Consider the following 22,522-nt stretch of genomic DNA (forward strand, 5'->3'; position numbering starts at 1 on the left):
GCAGTGTGTAAGATTCAGTGGCAGCTAGTGGTGGTCTGTATACCCACGTAGAGACATAACGGTGGCCCTCTCTAAAGCGAGCGTTTGATTTGTACATTCTAGGTTACTGTATGGCGGTGCAGCATGCTGGGATCTGTGGGAGAGGGCCTGCTTTCTATGTAGGTATAAACGGCTCATGCTAAGCTAACAAAGCCACAATGATTCTTAGTTTTAGGGGATTGTACACTAATGAAAATGTTACTTTAAAATGTTTTTCATGCACACAGAAGACATTATTAAAGACTTTCCCACTTGTAACTTATGTTTTATCAATATTTAAACATTATTTTTTGCATGGTTGGAACAGACACTTTCGACTGCTTCTGTGTGACTTTGCACAATCTACTATGAATTTTATCTAGGCTAAATGTCACCACACGCTTCATCAGATCCATCCTCGGTCTTAAAGCCATCCTGCACAACAGTCTCTTCTTTCCTGCTACGAGACATTCACGACCTGGTGTAATATCCAAACATAAGAATGGGGCCCCAGAGGGATGTGCAGAACCACAGACATTGTTGAACATAATTAGTTGAACAAGTAACCAAATATGCCTTGGCAGAGTGCGGCCACTGTGTGAAATGAGAGCGCAACTGTTGACATGATCCTAACGTGGCATACTTCAGGACACAGATGACCTCATGTGTGACGCTAGACCTTAAGAGTGGAAATGAATATCATATGGAAAATGCACAGGGGTCGCGATTTTTTACCTCGAGGCCTCATTCTTTAGAAAATGCTTTTACAATAAAGCTCTGCAGACTTTCTCATGCCGCTCAGCTCTGCCCTGCAGATAGTTTCACTTGACCTTTTCTCCATATCATAGCACAGCCGGTATTAGAGTGTTTGTTTGGAAACAAAACAAGCTTAAAAATGCATGAAATTTGAATCGGTTAAAGACTGTGCTAAGGTGTACATGAGTAAGCATTAGCAGCAAAACAAAAGCCACACGCACTCACATGAAAGAGGCCAGCACCTGCATTGTAGGGCGGGCGGTAGGAAAGCTGGAAAACTTTGTGCATATTGATAGTATCTTGATGCGATTGCGTAACAGAATGTGATTTCCAACCACATTTAGAAGTAGCGACAGCTGTGGGAAAGGGAAATTAGGAATACCCTTAAAGGCTCATAACACCTGCCGAAAGAGTGATCTCCAAAGGTGGTGAGGTTCTTTTAGGTGTGTGCCAGCTGATCCATGGTATTATCCCTTCAAATTAAAGAGGAAATTGGGTCTGATAAGAATTTGTAGTTAGAAACAGAGTGGATTTTGTCTTATTGAAATCAGCCCAGTAAAAGGCTCCATAACTTATATCACTGTCGAAAAGTAAAAAAAAAAAAAAAAAAGTGAAACTACCTCACCCACCCTCTTAGATTTACACTCTCTCAGTTATGAGCTTTAACGGAAAAAGACAGAGCTCAGGTGGTTTCATCAAGTGAGACTTTAATCTATGCTGTGGCAGTCTTCTAAACACACATGTCTGTGCACTTCCTGTAATGTTTGGACTGACTTCCTGCCAGTGCGCGCTCTGTAGCAGCAGCCGTTCACCACAAGAGAAGAGATGCGGCCCGCAGCAGAGCTGTAGAAAACGCGACGGTGCAAGCTGAGAGACTTGGCAATTCGCTTCTCCTCTCAGGGCCAAGTGTGACCACTCAGCAAAGAGTTTTGGGTAAAATGATGATTTGTATAGGGTCAACCACTGATTGACATGTCCCTCTGTAAGTGAGATATTTGTGACTCATTTTGACTTTTTTTTTTTTTTTTTTTTTTTGACTTGGTTAAGAAGACCAAGACCAAAGTCTTTAAATGGTCCTCTGGCCACAAACAAAACAGACACAAACCACATGTGTGAATGACAAAGTAAGCCTTGTTGTCTAAATCTGGGCCTTGAAACCACTACACAGGAAACACCACTGTCCAAAATTGCCAAAATGGTCTTTTAGACTTAGACTTAGAAAGACCTTTATTGTCATTCAGATACACACCTTACAATGCACATCAGAACGAAAATTCGTCACTCCATCTTGGATAGTGCAGTGATACATAAAAATAGCAGCAGGTGTCATATAAAATAAAATAAAATAGTGCAAAGTATAAGATATACTGTATATTCTATGTGTCAATATGATAAATCACAGTTTGATCATAATATTATTAAGATCAGTCTGATGCTGTCTGAAATCGTCTATCTTGTCAAACGCTCTGGCGGGGTACATTTTTTTGAATAACCCTGGACTTCCACATCAACCCCGCACTGGTTCTTCTCACCTTAAAGGTCACTGACACACAGATGTTACACGTTACAAGTAAAATGTATAAATATAACCCCACCACTGTCTCACAGCCTACCACTGCCTCCTTTTTTTAAACTGTATTGGAAACATGTTTCAGGAAAGGTGGCGTCCTGACCCCTTTACCATGGAGACTGTAACGTTCCCCCCCTGCTCGCACACACAGCTGCATGGTAAAGCACCTGTTAGAAACCTTGCAGAGCAACCCTCAACCTTTCAACGACAGGAAACTCTCTGGGTTGCTCTCCTCCACTCCTCCAAAGTGTTGCGCACACACATCAGCAATTCTGGTGTTGAGATAGTTATAACAAGAGAGGCGGATGATGACATCTTCACACTGTGGCTCCAGTAGTGAAAACCTCACTTATTGCTAAATAGCTCTTTTAAAAGAGATAACTATTTGACAAAGAGTATCTCCATGGCGGCACGTGAAATCTGATATTATTGGAGGCTTGAAGAGACATTTCATATCGAGAGGTGAGTTTCAAAGTTGTGATTCTATCAGTGTTACATAGGTTTATAATATATAGAGAAAAGAGTGTGACTTAGGTAGACGGCCATTTACTGTATTATCATTTCCTTGTAATAATCATACGTGTTATGTAAAATATGCCACATATATCAGAGGGGTTGTTTACAGTTGGAAGTTTGTACTTTTTTAATTAACAAGATTGTACTTTGAAAATTGACCTAGAGAAAAATAATGTCCACACCCAGGAGTAATGGCCAGTCAGCTAAAATCAACATGTTGTTGCCTGATTTGAACCTTAACGTCTGGTAACAAAACATATTCAGATACTGGTTGTGTCATCATCACAGCTGATGAAAATTAGATGAATAAAAAAATGACAAAAACGATGTGACCACATTAAACAACAGGATGCTTTCTCATTGTAATGAAATATGCACCTGTGTCTTGTTAATTCATTTTTCAAAAAATCAAATATAAAAATTGAGTCATTTATGTGTTTGTAAATTCATAGCTGTCACACAAACATGTCTCTTTGTGGGAGATAATGTAGATAATGATGAGCGGATGTGAGGCAGAAAAACAAATTTGAATGTGAAACATCAAAACTGGAATTAAATTGGTGCAGCAACAAGAAAATCCACATGTAAATGTCTTTTTAAACATGCTAATTTTGTCTGTATTTATGGTGTGTTTGAAAAGGTGTACTTTATTAGCCTACAAGCGTCACCAACAGTGCCAAAATGTCTTAATTATTTACATACCCATGACACTTTGCAAACAATAACAATCATCAGTATTTGTTTGGAAAGGCCTTCAGCTGCTCATGGTGAGAAGAAGAGGGTAGCCCCTCAATGGAAAATGCTGACTTTGTTTGTGTGACTCCCTGAGTGCTGGCCAGTAGGCGTAGGAGTGCTGATAATTCAAGAAAACTGGTGATCCTCCTGTGATTCGTTCCTTGGGGTCTCAGTACAGTAGTGGGTTGTTATTGCCGGGTCAGGCCTCTTCAGATTTTTCTCATGGCTGCGAGCCTTTGGGACACATGGCTGCTGCGATTAGCCCACTGACCCTGTTCCATGAGTGGCCCAAGGGGCGCCAAGTAAGCTTGAGAAAGCCGATTCGTGCTGTACACTGGTGTAAAACACAATACAGAACACGTGCAGACGTTGGATTAAACCAGATTAGTATCTGTAGAGTTTTATAGAGCTTTCTATTCAAGTCTGAGGTAGAATTAGATCATGTAAATGCATGTGACATGCTGAAAGTGGCAGCAACAATGACGCTGTTTGTCATAGTTCTGGATGTGATTTTATTTGACTAATGTGTGCAGGTTTATACTGTGTCAAAATAGTGCCTAAAATGAAAACTTTTATAGGTGTTAGGCTCTTAGTTTCCAGCCTGGTTCACCAATGAGCCTCCATTTTGAGGCGAGGCCCTCAGTCACATCCGATTGAAGCAGTTTTCGGAAACGAAAACATTTTGTGTCTTCTGTAGTGACAAAACTTTAAATGCAGCCCAAATCTTTCTGAAACTTAGAAAATAGTTTTCCTTTTTTACGTCCTATGTTTAAGGGTTTAAGGGATTTTTTTTTTTTTTTTTTATAAAACTGTTTTGGATCTATATGACACATTTACTTTGGGGACGACACAGCTATCGAAAATGCCGGCCAAACGGAAAAAAAACCTTTCAATTGCCTTTAAAAATGAGCAATAATTATTTTATGAACACTCTGATGCCCTTAATACTTTTTGAAACATAATTTGAGCCTCTAAATTGCAGAAAAGATGGGGTGTAACTGCAGTTCGGATTATTCAGACAACGACTGGATTGAGAATCTGGATGAAATCTGTGAACACTGCAACTGCCCCATACCTCCCCAGTCATGCAATCCAGTAAGTGTATGAATGAGTGTGTGTGTGTATAAGTGAGCTCGACATGAATGGGTTTTGGTTTAGTGGTGGTGAATGTGACTGACCACTTGGATAAGTTGACTGCAGAAGGTGTGAACACCACATGGACTGCCCCAATTCATGTTGTGTTGTTTAAATTATGTAACCAATACCAAGAAAGGTACAATCTGCTATTGTATGTTTGAGTCCAGAAAAGTTGTATAACTTACATAACTGCAAGGGAAGTTGTCTTTTGTGTGTGTGTGATTAAATGGGAGACTAATTATTCCATCGATGTTGTTTTGTTTCCTCTACACGGGTTAGATGTCCCATTAGATTAGAAATAAAGGAGAAAAACACCTGTGTGTGCCACAATACATCGAGACATTTTGTCTGGGAGAAGAAAAAAAACATGTAACTGTTACTGATGATATCTGCGTCATAAACCAGAAATGTACATATCTTTTACTGAAAGTGACATGTGGTAGTCTTCTGACGTTCTTTGGAAAGCTGAATTTAAGATGCAAGTCTAATCTTGTTCTTCCCTCACCAGTACACAGACCAGTTGATTCCATACAACTACCCATCACAGCATTCGCCCCCTACATCGCCTTTACCAGGTGACGAGATACAGCATATTTTTCTGCGTGTGTGTGTGTGTCTGAGTATTGACAGGTGCAAGAAGTAAAGTGAAGTAAAGTAGTCGCAAAGTGTGGATAAACACAATGACAGTATTAGAGTTAATAATGTACAGCCATGAAATACTAATAAATATTAAGTGTGGGATTAAGTTTTTCAGTTTCAGGCAGCGTGCTCGTACATGAGTAAATATATATTGGAAATACATTAAAGTGCTTTTTTTTTCTTCCTTTTTTTTTACTTAATCCCAAATTGAAGTGAAGTTGAGAAGTTTATTTTTTATCTACTGCGTATTTTATGTCTTTCAATTTCTCATCTTCCTAATTACTCTCTCATGGAACATTTTCTAATTCCCTTATATTTTACAAATATTATATATAATATAATATATATATATACATATATATATATATATATATATATATATATATTATTTTTTATTTTTTTACAAAAATTTTAATTGTTTAATTGAATTATACTTCTAACTCATCAGACAGCCAGTGTAGCCACATTTGCAGCCCCTGGGGCTTCACATCCCCCCGTGTCCCGTATCTTCATCCTGTATTTGATTATGTACGACTTATCTTCAGCCATGATATCATTAATTTAACAATGCATGGAAGGCAGGGATGCCCATTTTCTCCATTTACCACTGTCACTGAGCTTTAAGCCGCAGCCATTCCTCAAATGATCAGTATCAAACATATTTAAACACACAGCACATACCATAAGCTTTAATTCTATTCTAACAGGCACATTTGTGACTAAAACTGTATTTCACCTACATTTCATTTAACACAAACTTACAATATTTTTCTTGCAGACAACCTCGTGGTCGCCATATACAGTTATGAACCCAACCATGACGGTGACCTGGGCTTTGAGAAGGGAGACAAACTCAAGATCCTCAACAAGTAAGCTGCTGATTAACATACAGTTAAGCTTGGTAAAAATATTTATGATGATATTTCAGCCTCGACAACGATGCATACTATCCACTAACTGTCACAGCACCTGAAACTCCATTTGAGTGTGTCGGACCACTACAGCATGTATGCAGCACTGTAACCCCTGTGCATCCAGCTATGTTAACTATTATTTTCAGCTCCAAAAATCAAACCTGAGTTTAAACGATGGTCTCGTGATTTAAGGCACATACCATTATATTCACCTCCTCTGACAGGGGACTAAAGGCTAACTATTTATTAGGGAAAATGTAATGGCTTTTTTATTTAAAAAAGAAAGAAAAAAAGATGGGGTGGGGGGGGTGGTGATGGCATGCAGCAGGGGGCCACAGGCTGGGGTCGAACCTGGGCCGCAGCAGCAGCCTTGTGCATGGGGTGCCTGCTCTATCCACTAAGCCACCAACGCCCCAAGATGGCTATAAATATGAAAAGGCTAAAGAGGACTGGTTTGTTTTGGTTTCAGTGGTCCAGCAAACTAAAACTAAAATAAAATAACTAAACTGGTTTATTAATAGTTTATTTTATATTCAATCAGGGCTGTATTTACCACTAACGCCAATATGTTCTTGTTCTCTGTAATTTTTAAGGTGTAATATTATATCTTTTAGACTATATTTATAATTTTTATGGAAAAAAACTTAAAAAATATTAAATAAAAATGACAGAAATGTAGTGTTTTACATACCTGGCACCACATAATGTAGACAGATTGACCAAAAAAAAAAAACAGAAAAAAAGAAAAGAAAAAGATTTTTTTTAAAAGAAGCATTTTAAATAATAGTTAAAAATTAATTTTAGTTTGGTTGGAGGCTCCTTAAAAAATGTAGGCATGAACATATGATAAATAATACAACTTTAGGGAGACCGATTCCTCTAGTTGTCAACTGTTTAACAAACTGTAGATACAATGTGGTGAATATTGTTCACAGCATCTCTTCTTTCTCTTGCGGTTCATTTCTTGCAGTCATCACGTACATTGCAAAGACCCTTTTGCCTGTGGAGGGGGTGAATTGAAATTGCTTTCTGAAGGTGCACACATCCATCCAGAAAGTCTCGACTGCTGTGAGGCGTCACTGCAGGCATCTGTAAACTGACTCATTGCTGTCTCTTTTGGCATCCAGGGATGATCCAGAGTGGTACTTGGCAGAGTCTCTCACCACAGGCCAGCAGGGCTACATCCCGTTCAACTTTGTTGCAATGACCACAGTGGAGACTGAACCGTACGTCATACAGGAAACATAACTACACTGCTCTCATCACCATGTCACTCAACCCCAACACCCATCTCATATCATACATACTGTGTCCCTGAGGGAAAGGAAGTGGTTAGCTCAAAGTGTGATGCATTTTATGTGTTTTTGCTGCAGGTGGTTCTTTAAGAACATTTCTAGAAACGAAGCCATGAGGCTGCTCCTCGCTCCTGGGAATACGCAGGGCTCCTTCTTGATTCGAGAGAGCGAGACAACCCCAGGTGATCTTCTAGTTCATCATGGCATTGACTCATAGGCTATACAAATAATCTAGTTTCTATTTCACAAGGTGGTTTCTCAGCAGTATGTTTGGGCATGTTCATCCACTGTTACACTTGTTCTTGTAACATTTTTAGACATCAATATATGTGTAATACAAGTGAGACAATGCATATGACTGGTATCCTTTATACCACTCAGTTTTGTTATTACTGCTAGTGTTTCAGTGGTAGGTCCCATTTCACTCAAACCCCCTTTCTGCTTCTCAACTCGCTCCATCTTTTCATTTCAGTTTTGCTTTTCTACTGTGATGTACATTTCATTCATTGTACTACATGTGTTGGAAATGCAGTACAAACACTGAGAGCAAACCCCACTAGATGTGTCATAAATCAGTATTTGTTGTACTGTAAAGTAGTAGGGGAAAAAAACAGATTTAGAACAATAACTGAAATAAATTTAGTATTCCTGTAAGGAAGTGGGAACTGAATTATCCTCAGAGGTCTCTTACTCTTTAAACAAACAGATTTGGTCATTTAAACCTGTGAAAACACTGAATAAAGACGTTTCACGTTAGAAATTAGTGTCTCTCCGATGCTGTTTGGCTCATGAGAGACAGGCTGCTAGCCCAGAACCTGCTACTGTGTGCCCACCTTATTTCTCTGATAACTTAAGATCTGAATGTTCAGGAGGTTTTACCAGGATCCATATAATCCATAGAAGTCTCTTCCTCACCAAAACAAATGGACCTGGTGATTAAAACTAGTAAAAATATTGAATAAAGCAGTTTTACTTTAAAAATTCTGTGTTTTTCTGATGCTGCTTGTTGCAGAGAAGCTGCTAAATATGGTTGCTGACATAAAAATGGGAAAATGCGAATGGTCCTTCTAGAGCCAGTGTTTAGTTTGTCTGTCCTGGGCTAATATAGAAGCATGGCAGTGCAACATGGTCGATGGGGCCTCCTTTTGTAGATATAAACGGCTCATTCTAAGTTAACAAAAACACACACTTAACACTGGTGATAAAATGCGACCTCCAAACTGATGTTTAAAACTTAATTTGATTTGTGACTTTCAGACATTTGCATCATTTGCATCATTTCTCTTAACTGTAGGCTTGTATTCTCTGCATCATTTCATGTTGATAATACTTTCTCTCTGTTCCAGGATCATTCTCCTTATCAATCAGGGACTTGGACCACAACTCTGGTGAAGGAGTCAAGCACTACAGAATCCGCAACATGGACAACGGTGGCTTCTACATCACAGCCAAGATATCCTTTAACTCGCTGAAGGAGCTCGTCCAGCATCACTCACGTGCGTGCAGACTCTTGACGGGATTACTCAAGACTGCTGATTGATGTGGGGTCTACATTTTAGAAAATCTCCTCTTTGTGTCATCCAGGTGATCCAGATGGGTTGTGCACAAAGCTGGTGAAGCCGTGTCAGTCAAGGGCACCACAGAAGCCCTGGTGGCAGGATGAGTGGGAGATCCCACGTGAGTCCCTGAAGCTGGAGCGCAGACTTGGAGCGGGACAATTTGGAGAAGTCTGGATGGGTGAGTGACAGAGACGCCAATATGGGCATATTACTGATTCATTAAATCAAATCCAATCATTTAGGTCTTGCTTTAAGGGGTTTGCACCATTTTACACAGATACATCACATACTACAGAGCCCACTTGCTCAATCAAGTTGTGGGCTGCTAGAAAGCCTTTAGCCAGGGTTTTTTCTGCAGCGTCTGCAGAACAGTTTCCTCAACACAGTCTTAATTGTAGGCTTGTATGAGCTGGTTAACTGGAGAATGATGAGACATATTATCCCTGTTATGCAACCTCACTCAAACATAAATCTAAATTTCTAAAGAGCTTGGAGGAATAGCCTCTGAACAATACTTGCATGAATGTCTATTGTCATTGTGCAGTATTAAGTCAAACAAGAGGACAAAATGTTTGGAACACAAGGGTATCAGCTGAAATAATCTGTGCCACAACCCTCTTATTATTCAATCAGAGGAGTATTTCCCCTCTATTTTCCATCCTCATTTGCCAGCACAATTCAACGTCCCAAACAAACCGGCGTATTAGAGATAAACATTAGGCCAGCTATGGAACTTATCCTTATTTCACAGCCACTCTCTATTTACAGTAGCTGCAAGTAGTCTGGCGCTGTGTTTGTTTCTTTATCCTCACCCAAACAGTGGTGCAGGGACAAACTTGAATAGTCAGAGACTGTCAGTTGCTAAGAAGTTTATATCCTTGTTAGTTAACATCCAAATATGTGATAATGGTGAGGAGATTTTCACTGTAGATAAAAGAGGTGAAGAAATTCTTTGAGTAGTGAATGTAGTTTGTTCCCATTGCTATGCCTCATGCATGGTGTGAGGTGCTCAGCGTGTTACATGACTGGAGATGGAACTGGTTGGTTGTGAGTTTGACTGACAGGATATACGGGTGAGTTAGTGTACCAGATCTGGAATGAGACGCTGTTTGCATGAGAGTCATGTGGAAGTGTTGTTAGTTTAGCACATATTTGATCACAACTCATGACACAACCGCTGTTTATGAACCTACAAGGAGAGGTGAAAGCTCTGGTTCACGTTAACATAGACTGTATTAAAGAAGTGGACGTAGCCTTGGGGTCTGAAAGTGAAGCCAATACAGAAGTGCCTTAAATCTGCATTCTTTCTAATGGCTAACAGGAAATGACTCCATGGTTGCAAAAAGAAGTCCAATTGTATAGAGGTCTATGACAACATGATCTTACATCTCACTTGATTTAATACCTTAGTAAACATTCTCCTAATTAGTTTATGGTCTCAGTCATTAGTTTCAAGTCTTCTTCTATACAGTGTGACGTTCATTTTGTAAATCATGGTCCAAGTTAGAGTTAAACGCACCATAAAGCAGGGTATGCTTTGGGGCGTGGCTTTGTGGCTATCTTGTGATTGACAAGTTGCTACCACGGTGACCTGTCAATCAGGATAGAGAAGTAGCAATGCGTATCCATGGCAGCGTCAACCTCTCATCCAAATATGGTCACTTTTGGCTCCAACAAACCAACAAGGCAACAGAAACAAAGGCAAACTTAAGCTGTCAAAACATTAGTCTACAAACCAATAGGTGACATCACAGTGGCTACATCGACTTCTTTTATACAGTCTATGATTTTTACATTCCACATGGTGTAGTAATTCATGTGTGCAAAATATAAGTCATGTTACCAGCATGACTCTGTGGAAGGCAATGACTGTGGGTCGACCGCTTTGGTCCATATTTAAATTTCTCAACAATTATCAGATGGATTGTCATGAAATGAAGTACAAACATTTACAAAAGATAAAGCCTGCTGATTTTGGTGATCCCTCCACCTGTACTCTTGCACCAACATGAAGGTAGCATTTGTGGTTCTGAGTGAAATAGCTCATTAACTATCAGGTGGATTGTCATTAAAACTGGTACAGGTACAGGGTCAAGTTTTCATCTACCCTGTGAGATGTTTCAACATCTTTTTCATAGATTGGCACCATATTTGTTACAGACTTTCATGGTTCCCAGGGATGAAACATACCGACTTTGGTGATCCCATGACTTTTCTGTTAGCGCCATCATGTGATTGACATTTGTAGTTTTGAGTCAAATGTCTCAACAACTCTGGACTTATTGCCCCTCAATGTAATTCCTAAACACTTCCTCCCTAGAACGGTTGTCCAGTGCTTTGGTTTATGATCAGTCACCTGCAAAACTAACATACCCAACAGTCTCTGCTGGGCCTACCTTGTGTATAGTGCTAATTAGCAAATGTTAGCAAGCTAACACGCTAAGCTAAAATGCTAAAGTGGTGAACTTGATAAAACATTACCTAAACATCAGCATGTTAGCGTTGTTATAGAGTGGCGCAGAAATTAGTCCTAACACCTGGAAGTGAGTTAGCATTTTAGCACTCCCACTTGCCTCATCTCAAAGTCAGTGGGTGTTTTTCTGTAAGGTCTGTGGTTAACACATGTAGCTTAAAAGACTTTCACACTTTGATCTATGGAATGAAATACATCAGTAAATACCCAGCTCATACATTTTGAAGCCTTAGGTGTCTTACAAAAGGTAGCTGCTAATGAGTGGCTTAAAGACACTACAAAGCGCCATCACGCCGCACATGACGGTACAGCCTTGTTGTGGTGGCGAAGTTGAAGTCATGCAACCATGGTGTAGTTCGCTAGTAGTAGCTTTTTACCTCTGGTGATTGCATTTACGCTTCACAAATTATAAGAGTGGTGTTAATTTGTGAGGATTATTTCGCTAAATAAAACATGTAAATATCATAAACTTTAACTCAAAATCACAAACTTTAATCCAAGATCCAAACTTCTGCATTGGCCCACAGCAAAACGTATCCCTGCAGCACTCTGTTGTTAGCATACTAATGTTGGCATTTAGCTCAAAGCACCCCTACCCCAAAGCCTCAAAGGAGTGCTAGCACAACTGTAAAGTCTTAAATCAATGCTTTTCAGAGACCCACTTATGTTGAAATGTTTATTTTCAGGTGTCTACAATAACGACAGGAAGGTGGCAATCAAGAACCTTAAGATGGGCACAATGTCGGTGGAGGCCTTCCTGGCAGAGGCCAACATGATGAAGAACTTGCAGCATCCACGCCTCGTTCGCCTCTTTGCTGTCGTTACCCAGGAGCCAATCTTTATTGTCACAGAGTACATGGAAAATGGTGGGTAGATGTCCTTTATGTGTCACAGCCTGAGGCAATTTACTAATAACACCAACGACTGAGAGGGAATTCCAGATATCAATGAAAGTATCAAACAAAAAGGACAATCTGGTCCAAGGGTATTTCCATGAAATGAATGCTCATTTGAAGCTAAATTAAAAAGTAAACCTGTAATCATACCATCTCTTTCAGTTCAGTTTTGTTACCTAGAATATGTCTAAGCCTGTCTGAAATGATTGTTAATCTCCTGCCCCGTTATCCTGAACACCAAAGGCAGTGTCATCAGGGTAAGCTCTCCGCCCGGAGCGAAGAAACAGAAAGTGTTTTACAGGCGGTGGCACGTCATAGGTGGTCAGGATCAAACATGTTGATCTGTTATTGGACTATGGGTGCCAGAGCATGCTTGAACAAAAGACTGGGCTGCCCCGTGTGCTTCACCCTCATGAGTCATAGTTTTTTCAGACTCCAGTGACTCTGTTGAATTATTTGTACACCTTTTAATCACACAACCACAGCACTTGATTTAAGATATGATATGACATACACATTTCGGGAACGATACGGTATAATCATCACCCGTTTATTGGACATGAATGCAGCTGTGAGAGCAAACCTAAATAAGGGAGTTAAGTCATGCCTCCCAAAGCATGCTGCTCTGCTGAAGTGGCCTGTCTTCTGATAGGCTATTTTCAGCTTCTCCTCATAACTCTCCTGTATTCACCGCTCTGTGCTAAAATGTTTCCAAGCAAACATGAACTTTCACTTCTGTCCGGCCCCTTTCCAGACAGGTTACTGGTGTTTACTCACCGAGGGGAAGTCTCTCCTGGCCGGTCTGAGACGAGGGGGGTGTTAAAATAGAAGAGGATGATTCATCAGGTTATTGTTCACCGAGACCCCTTGATGATACTTGGCTACATTTCAGAGTCTGACTTACGCACATGCATCAACAGACACTCACAAGCACATGTGCACAAACACTGGAACGCTATTAAGGTTGCAGTAGTAAACAAATTTTGACAATGGCAGTTTGTTTAGCACCTTGCCACTGGATCCTCTCACAAAACACAATACGTAAGAAATTATTGCAAACACGAGAAACGAAATGGGGTCATGGTAACAGCTGCAAACAACATTCCATATTACAAGCTCTATGCCATGTAATTGTTTATTACGCCCACATATGGAAGTGATCCAGTATCACTTTAACCTCAAAAGTCTCTGTAATTCTTTTTCACAGGGAGAAACAATAACAAAATGCATAGAGAGATGCTGTCACAAACACAGCAGCAGCCTTACAGCTCAATTGAATGGAGTGCCTTTGTATGGTCTTGTATGAGTGGCCTGTAAACCACCAGCAGTGGCTCTACATGAGGCTGCCTCTTTGTCTGGGATCCACGTGTGGACAGGACACAATTGTCGCCTCTGTTGTCAAGAGAAAGGATGGCTCGTAGTTCCCGTCTTTTCAGCTTGTCCCCCTCCTCTTATTTTTATTATTACTGAAGACAACAAAGATGGAAAATAACAGGCGTGTCATCCCAGCTTCCCTTTGTGACCTTGACAAAGAGCGCTCCTCTGGCTCTCAGACTTCAAAAGCAGTCTTCCGGAGTTAAGCAGAGGAGCAAAGGCCTCCTCTTTCCTGGCACAGTCATTCCTCTTAAAGTATTTCCTTTGGTTTGACTTGGTTGGCTGCTGTGTGGAGGTATTGTTCTGTCTTAATCAAACTCAACACAAAGTCTGCTGTCACAAACTATAAATCAACTTGACTGATGCTCTGTGTACTTCCTCACAGTGTTGTGTTCCTTGATTTGAACTGCTATTCTGGTCCAGCTGTCTATTTATGTCCATGAGGAGTCATGATGTTTTTGACCAAGGAAAATATCATCAGTCTTCTGGACAAATGGCGTGTGTTTAACAGTGTGTATCCCCCTAGATTTAGGGGGATTTAGTGGCATCTAGTGGTGAGGATTGCAGATTGCGACAAGCTGAAACTTCTCCTGGTTAGAATTCCTTCAGTGTTCAGTGCTCAGGAGGTTGTTACTGGGAGCCGATTTATCCGCAGAGGTCTCCTCCTCTCCAAAACAAACGTAACCAGTTATTTAAACTGGTAAAATATTTGATTGACATCTCGGAGACGAGCTGCCTGCCTAGCTATGCACTCACCTTTTTTCTCTGCTAACTTAAGATCCACATGTTCAGTAGGTTGTTACCAGGAGCTGAATTAGCTGCAGAGGTCTCTTCCTCTCCAAAACAAACAAACCTGGGGATTTAAACTGGTAAAAACACTGAATAAAGCAGTTTCATATTAAGGAGGGGCTGCAGACTATGGTGGGTGATGCAAAAAGTTGAATGGCCCTATCTAGAACCAGTGTTTGGTTTGTCCGTTCTGGGCCTCTGTAGAAACATACAGGTGCTGGTCATATAATTAGAATATCATCAAAAAGTTGATTTATTTCAGTAATTCCATTCAAAAAGTGAAACTTGTATAATGTATACATTCATTCCACACAGACTGATATATTTCAAGTGTTTATTTCTTTTAATTTTGATGATTATAACTGACAACTAATGAAAACCCCAAATTCAGTATCTCAGAAAATTAGAATATTGTGAAAAGGTGCAATATTGAAGACACCTGGTGCCACACTCTAATCAGCTAATTAACTCAAAACACCTGCAAAGGCCTTTAAATGGTCTCTCAGTCTAGTTCTGTAGGCTACACAATCATGGGGAAGACTGCTGACTTGACAGTTGTCCAAAAGACGACCATTGACACCTTGCACAAGGAGGGCAAGACACAAAAGGTCATTGCTAAAGAGGCTGGCTGTTCACAGAGCTCTGTGTCCAAGCACATTAATAGAGAGGCGAAGGGAAGGAAAAGATATGGTAGAAAAAAGTGTACAAGCAATAGGGATAACCGCACCCTGGAAAGGATTGTGAAACAAAACCCATTCAAAAATGTGGGGGACATTCACAAAGAATGGACTGCAGCTGGAGTCAGTGCTTCAAGAACCACCACGCACCAACGTATGCAAGACATGGGTTTCAGCTGTTGCATTCCTTGTGTCAAGCCACTCTTGAACAAGAGACAGCATCAGAAGCGTCTTGCCTGGGCTAAAGACAAAAAGGACTGGACTGCTGCTGAGTGGTCCAAAGTTATGTTCTCTGATGAAAGTAAATTTTGCATTTCCTTTGGAAATCAAGGTCCCAGAGTCTGGAGGAAGAGAGGAGAGGCACAGAATCCACGTTGCTTGAGGTCCAGTGTAAAATTTCCACAGTCAGTGATGGTTTGGGGTGCCATGTCATCTGCTGGTGTTGGTCCACTGTGTTTTCTGAGGTCCAAGGTCAATGCAGCCGTCTACCAGGAAGTTTTAGAGCACTTCATGCTTCCTGCTGCTGACCAATTTTATGGAGATGCAGATTTAATTTTCCAACAGGACTTGGCACCTGCACACAGTGCCAAAGCTACCAGTACCTGGTTTAAGGACCATGGTGTCCCTGTTCTTGATTGGCCAGCAAACTCGCCTGACCTTAACCCCATAGAAAATCTATGGGGTATTGTGAAGAGGAAGATGCGACACGCCAGACCCAACAATGCAGAAGAGCTGAAGGCCACTATCAGAGCAACCTGGGCTCTCATACCACCTGAGCAGTGCCACAGACTGATCGATTCCATGCCACGCCGCATTGTTGCAGTAATTCAGGCAAAAGGAGCCCCAACTAAGTATTGAGTGTTGTACATGCTCATATTTTTCATGTTCATACTTTTCAGTTGGCCAACATTTCTAAAAATCCTTTTTTTGTATTGGTCTTCAATAATATTCTAATTTTCTGAGATACTGAATTTGGGATTTTCATTAGTTGTCAGTTATAATCATCAAAATTAAAAGAAAAAAACATTTGAAATATATCAGTCTGTGTGTAATGAATGAATATAATATACAAGTTTCACTTTTTGAATGGAATTACTGAAATAAATCAACTTTTTGATGATATTCTAATTATATGACCAGCACCTGTAGTGGTGTAGATAAAAATGCTTCATACATGAAAGAAAACATGATATTATATTGTATTCCTACCAATATATCCACCTAAATCCTGCACACTGGACCTTTAATCTTCTGTAAATAGCACTGTCACACACAATACAGTAAATGAGTATGTGCATCTGTAATATTCAGGATGTACTGGTGGTGGTAACTTAGTTTATTATTTGCAGAAATAGGTTGACCCTGTTTAAGCTGACGTGGTTTGTGAGATAAATTCACATTGTACAGCTTTTTTAGCAGTAGGAAGTAAGTGAATAAAAACCCAATTAAGAGTTTTTCTGAAGAAGTATAACCTGAATGTCATTTTTACAGGTAGCCTAGTGGATTACCTGAAAACAACGGAGGGAAGCAGTTTGCCGATGAACACTCTGATAGACATGGCGTCTCAGGCAAGACATGTCTTCTTCTTTTTTTACTACATGTGTCTGTGCTCTTATCTGCATACTCCATTTACCACTTTCATTTATTATTTCACTTCCTGTTCTCTCAGCATGATCCTCATAGACAGGAAACTGGTCACTATTGTAATGGGGCTTACGTTCAACACTAATCTTGTAATAACGGCTGAGCTGTATGAATGTGTGTGCAGGCGTGCATGTGTATTGTGATGAATGTTGGTCTAGACACGTTGGCACAAATCAAAGTGTGTCACTATCAAACAGCCGGAATAGAGAACAAATTCACCAACGTTATTTTTTGTCACACTCCATCTTTTATCTGCTCACCACAGTGCCAACTCAGCTAAAAAGTCATAATCAGGGCACGGTGACAAAACCTGAAACTGAATGATGCAGATTTTCTGCTTAATTTATCTGACCTTGTCTTGCTGCCTTTCACTGACATACAGTAAGATGTTCTGTCACTGCTCTGCCAAAGTGTCAACGATTGTGTACTGTCACACATAAAGTTAACAGTGTAAATATCAAGGTGAATCCTGAAAGTGCTTTTTTTAGGGGACAGTAAATTACTTACATATTCTACCTAATCTGTCCACTCTGCCCATCTTTGAACTTTTTATTTTGTCACTTTTTGTTGTCAAAAATGGAACGAAATGTTGTCAGGTTATGTTAAGTAACTTCAATTTTTACTTTGTTATTGTCTCTTCATCATTAAAAAAATCTTCTCTAGACCTGGGGGCTCAAAGCAACTGCTTATATCGCTTAATGGATAGGGCTGGCTCTGGTGAATATACAAAGAACCCTGACAAATGACTTATTTAGGAAGTTCAGCCAGATGTTTGAACATTGTTTGACACAGACAGTAAGTTAAAAGGATAGTTTGACATTTTGGGAAATATACTTATTCTCTTTTTTGCTGAGAGTTGGGTAAAAATGATTGATACCACTCTATCTGTCAGTTAAATATGAAGCTACAGCCAGGAGACAGTTAGCTTCGCTTATCTTATTTTAGCTTAGCTTAGCATAAAGACTGGAAACTGGGGGAAACAGCTAACCTGGCTCTTTCCGGAGGTGACAAATAATCCACCTACCACCACCTCTATAGCTCACTAATTACCATATTTAAATTGTTAAATGAGTTGTAGAAGTGTCTGTGGGCAGATTTTTTTACCCTCAGACACAGCCAGGCTAGCGGTTTCCTCCTGTTTCTAATCCTAATGCTAAGCTAAGATACTGGCTCTATCTTAATTTTTAGGATACAAACATGAGAGCGGCATCAATCTTCTTGTCTAGCTCTCAGCAGCAAAGCAAATGACAGTATTTCCAAAAATGTCGAACTCTGATTATGCCCACTCCTACGTCTTGAAATGTTACATGCCAGTAAAGGAACTTCGACTCCCGTGTAGGCCTACTGTGGGTGTGGGAATGGAAAACTCAACCACAGGAAGACAGACTGAAATTTCAAAGTCTAACAAGACAAGAGGTTCTTCATCCGGAGTAGGCAATTTCTCCGACGCCTTAGAGCTTGGTGCAGAGAGGTAGAGTTTACACAGAGCTTTGTGGTGAACATGTTTTACAGAAAGATGCTTTCAAGTCAGTCGTCATGCACCAATGGCATTCATGGTTAAAGGGCTAAGCAAGTAACTCTAACCATCATCTGACGTACCATAAAAATTCAAGTGTTTAATGACCGTGCTCTTCCGCAGTATTAGACACTCTGTCCACATCCGCCTGCTTAAAATGTGTGTACACGTATATGTAATGAGAGCAGAGCAGATACCTCATTAAATGAACGCAAAATAATGGTTTCAGATTGAAACATACCAAAAAAAGAAGTAGGCTGTCTGAGTGGGAAGTCATGGTGACATTTGAAGTTCATGAAATACACAAACATAGGTACATCTCATGTTTCTGACAAGACCCTCAGGGCCAGTCACACCTGGGTGATAGATTCTTACGTCTGAAATATACATCACACCGAGCCAGCAAAGCGCAGAGCTGAACGCACAGACACAAAATGACATAGATGCTTATTAACTGTGGGCGGTGATTTCTGCGGAAATCTTCTTGGTTGCTGGTTTAGATGCCTCACAGACCAATTGCTTCACGCATTAGATTATGAAGTAGTATCAGTTTTCCTTTGAGGTCTGCCTATGTGGAAATGACTAATGTAGTGTTTGATTGAATCGGAAACACAGTCACTGGAATAAGCAGACAGTCTGAAGCAAGGTAAAGGCACGACTGCAGCTTTCAGTATGAGGAAGTAGAGCTGGCTCAGCTGTGTGTACCTGGGTGGAGTACAGATGTAAAGGGTATAAGAAACTGACCTGGGAAGCGGTTGACTCCCTGGTTTGGGTGTTGACCAAACCAGTTCATCTGTCAAACACACACACAAATATTACACAATATTAACACAGGTCATGCTCATTTCATGTCTGAACACGCAATCATAGGGCTTGTCTGATGATGTGCTGCCCCCTGCAGGTAGCTGATGGCATGGCTTTCATTGAGGAGAAGAATTACATCCATCGAGACCTGAGAGCAGCCAATATTCTGGTGTCCAGTGAGCTCATCTGTAAGATTGCCGACTTTGGACTGGCGAGGCTGATTGAGGACAATGAATACACGGCAAGAGAGGGTAACAAGACCTTGTACAAATATTCTATCACATGTTCTTTTGAGCCTGTAGATAATGTGCTCTATAGGATATCATTTGTTTTATTGTAGGTTTTTGTTTGAGTGCATTTGGAATGGAAATATTTTGAATGTAACACAAAAATCAAAGGTTGATAAAAGTCTGTGCTGCATCTCTAAGCGTTCATGCTCTTAAAAAAATCCTCCTGTGTTCATAGGTGCAAAGTTCCCCATCAAATGGACGGCCCCAGAGGCTATTAACTACGGCACCTTTTCCATAAAATCAGATGTATGGTCATTTGGGATCCTCCTGACAGAAATAGTGACATATGGACGCATACCTTACCCCGGTAAATAAGCATATACTGCACTCATGCTTGTCCTTCACTAAATCATTTTATAAAATCACCCAATTACAAATCTAGCATGGATTATAAGTGCTGACAACATCATACTCACTGCCATACTCCTTCAGGTATGTCCAACCCAGAGGTGATCCAGAACCTGGAGCGAGGCTACAGAATGCCGCAGCCAGAAAACTGTCCAGATGGGCTTCATAACATCATGTGTCTGTGCTGGAGGGAAAACCCAGAGGACAGGCCCACCTTCGAATACCTCAGGAGCGTTCTGGAGGATTTCTTCACTGCCACAGAGAGGCAGTACCAGGAATAGCCCTGATGGGACAGAGAGACATACAGACAATAAATATACTCAAACCAAAGGCACAGCCTGTGAAGAAGGATGCCAGATTTTGTTGTGTGTGTTCTTGAAGAGTACATGCCTTTCTATTGATAGGGTAGATTTTCCAAGTCAGAGTACTTTGTTTCTGCACCAAACTTGTTCTAAAGTGGCCTCTTAGATACGATTTAATCACACGTGGAATGATGAAAACTTGTGTTGGATCACTGTAGAGCCAACAGCAGAAAGGAGAGTGATCTCTATGCTGCTGATGTCTGATGTAGCTGAATAAGTAGCTGCTCTCCTGGTGCTCATCATTAAAATGTAAATATGGTTAAAGTGCTTCGGCTGTGTTTTACCTCTGCAGTTAAATACATGTTTTCAAATTGTTTTACTTACAGTAAAAAGCTTTATATGGATGTTGTTTGTTGTTACAATGAATAAAGCAGAACCCATCACAACCCACTTTACCTGATGAACCATCAGCCACTGTACTTATACCGTATGATTGGTGACATGTTTCATAACCAAACAGACACAAAAAGCTCAAAAGTTTGATATGTGCATTTAGTTGAGTTTATCAGATTAAATCATGTTGCATTCTGGACTCTGTAATTTTGATTTTGTGTGCAGATTTCCAAACAAATATGACAGCATCTTTGTGATCACGCACATAGTCTTTTAATGATATTGAGCAGCAGTGGTGAAATGTACACTCTGAACAAAAGCAGTGCTATACATTACCCCAAGCACTTCTTCGACTCGTAATCATAGAGGAACGTGTTTTGGTACTATATGTCACCCGTCTTTTAAAGGTGGTATACAGCACCTTTGTCAAATATTTCTATATAGAGCCATTACAGGTATCAAATAGCACTTTCGTTAGTACATTTTTTAGCCTGGGGGCTCTTGAATTATGCCAGGTGATACCATGGACAAGTCTATGCTTCTAAATGACACTTTTACTTACCTAAAATATAAATAAATATAAATAATTTCTCAGAAATGGGGCCTTAAAAGATTCTGAAGCCAGTACTAAATGCTTACTGAGAGACATATTTTGTTACCTTTTCAAACCTGGAATATGTTTCATGCACATGAGGATAAAAAGGTTGCGAGCCACTGCTTTAATGTGTTCTTCTTTGGAAATATATACTGTTTGTAGGCTACTTTAATGTAGTGTTTTTATTATTTCCCCAGTAAACTAAACTAAATTAAGCTGAAGAACCAGTAGAGAACCTCTTAAGAACCATACAGGGGCCTGTAAGAACTGCTGAGGAGCCAACATTTCTCTGTATGTAACTAGGTTCCAACAATTTTGAAGAACATGTGGGTGTTTATGAGTATTTCAGTTGTATTTTGCCATTACACTTTTCTCTCTCCTGAACCACATGATAGAGATTCCACTTAGTAAGCTATTAAATATGATGCATTGTCGTTGATCAAACAACCAAACAGACTAAAGAAGGTAAAAAAAGCTTCTCCTTGACCAACTACACTATTAAAATGCTACATTTATGCATCAACTTTAATAATCCTAAAATATAATACAATAATACTACAGGAACCATTCTGCAGGAAATGAGAATTTACATTCCTACTTTACATCTTTGATAAAATCTCTATATTTTTTGTTACATTAAGGTATTACTACTTTTAATTAAGAAGGGGTTTTAAATCAGCAGTGTCAAACTTACAACCCGTGGGCCAGAACCAGCCCCACAAGAGGTCCAATCCAGCCCACTGGATGACTTTGCAAACCTGACATTGATATACTTGTGAAGGCCAAGAGTTGCCAGGGGCAAGCTGAACAGTTAGTAGCCTTCTTCATGTTAAATGCAGCTTCAGAGGTTCCTCCACCCTTACCAGAATACGACTCTGTGAAATAATGACTTCTTATTGTGGTCGTATTTAAAGATATTGAGCACTGTGCAAAAACAGCAGCTGTATCAGAGTTATATATTAAAAAATACTGGTGTAAAACTATTGCTAAGGCACTGCTACAACATTTAATTTGCAAAATGGTCTGTAAGGCAGGGGATCATTTTACCTTCTTTCTTCACTTTAGTTTGGTGTGGTGGTGTCAGCATAACTACACAGGAGTGGATATATATGCACATGTGTGCAAGACACTCACTGAAGATAGAGCTATATTGTTGAAATTGAACTTGTTTTTCTTATCAGGCTGTTTTGACTGTTTTGTAAAAGCATAAACATTTTCAGGATGTACATCTTTACAGTAACAGGAAGGGAAACATTTGTAGGTGTCATTATTTATAGGTTAT

The 22,522-nt window shown here is 40.0% G+C and overlaps 1 protein-coding gene across 1 annotated transcript; it reads left to right on the forward strand.

The window, feature by feature from the left end:
• Nucleotides 1-2,563: 2,563 nt before the first annotated feature.
• Nucleotides 2,564-20,576, forward strand: lck (LCK proto-oncogene, Src family tyrosine kinase). Its single transcript, XM_033641920.2, has 13 exons — nt 2,564-2,806; nt 4,578-4,690; nt 5,241-5,307; nt 6,150-6,240; nt 7,413-7,511; nt 7,659-7,762; nt 8,927-9,076; nt 9,165-9,317; nt 12,299-12,478; nt 16,840-16,916; nt 19,410-19,563; nt 19,778-19,909; nt 20,035-20,576. The coding sequence occupies exons 2-13, from the start codon at nt 4,583-4,585 to the stop codon at nt 20,229-20,231; spliced, it is 1,512 nt and encodes a 503-aa protein (XP_033497811.1). The 5' UTR covers nt 2,564-2,806; nt 4,578-4,582; the 3' UTR covers nt 20,232-20,576.
• Nucleotides 20,577-22,522: the final 1,946 nt, after the last annotated feature.

This window comes from Epinephelus lanceolatus, chromosome 15, assembly GCF_041903045.1.
Source record: "Epinephelus lanceolatus isolate andai-2023 chromosome 15, ASM4190304v1, whole genome shotgun sequence".
Taxonomy (NCBI): Eukaryota; Metazoa; Chordata; class Actinopteri; order Perciformes; family Serranidae; genus Epinephelus; species Epinephelus lanceolatus.

Coding starts and splice junctions, on each gene's coding strand:
- lck (XM_033641920.2), top strand. CDS start 4,583: ATGGGGTGTAACTGCAGTTCGGATTATTCAGACAACGACTGGATTGAG. Junction 9,077..9,164: donor GCTCGTCCAGCATCACTCAC/GTGCGTGCAGAC, acceptor TGTGTCATCCAG/GTGATCCAGATGGGTTGTGC. Junction 19,910..20,034: donor TGGACGCATACCTTACCCCG/GTAAATAAGCAT, acceptor ATACTCCTTCAG/GTATGTCCAACCCAGAGGTG.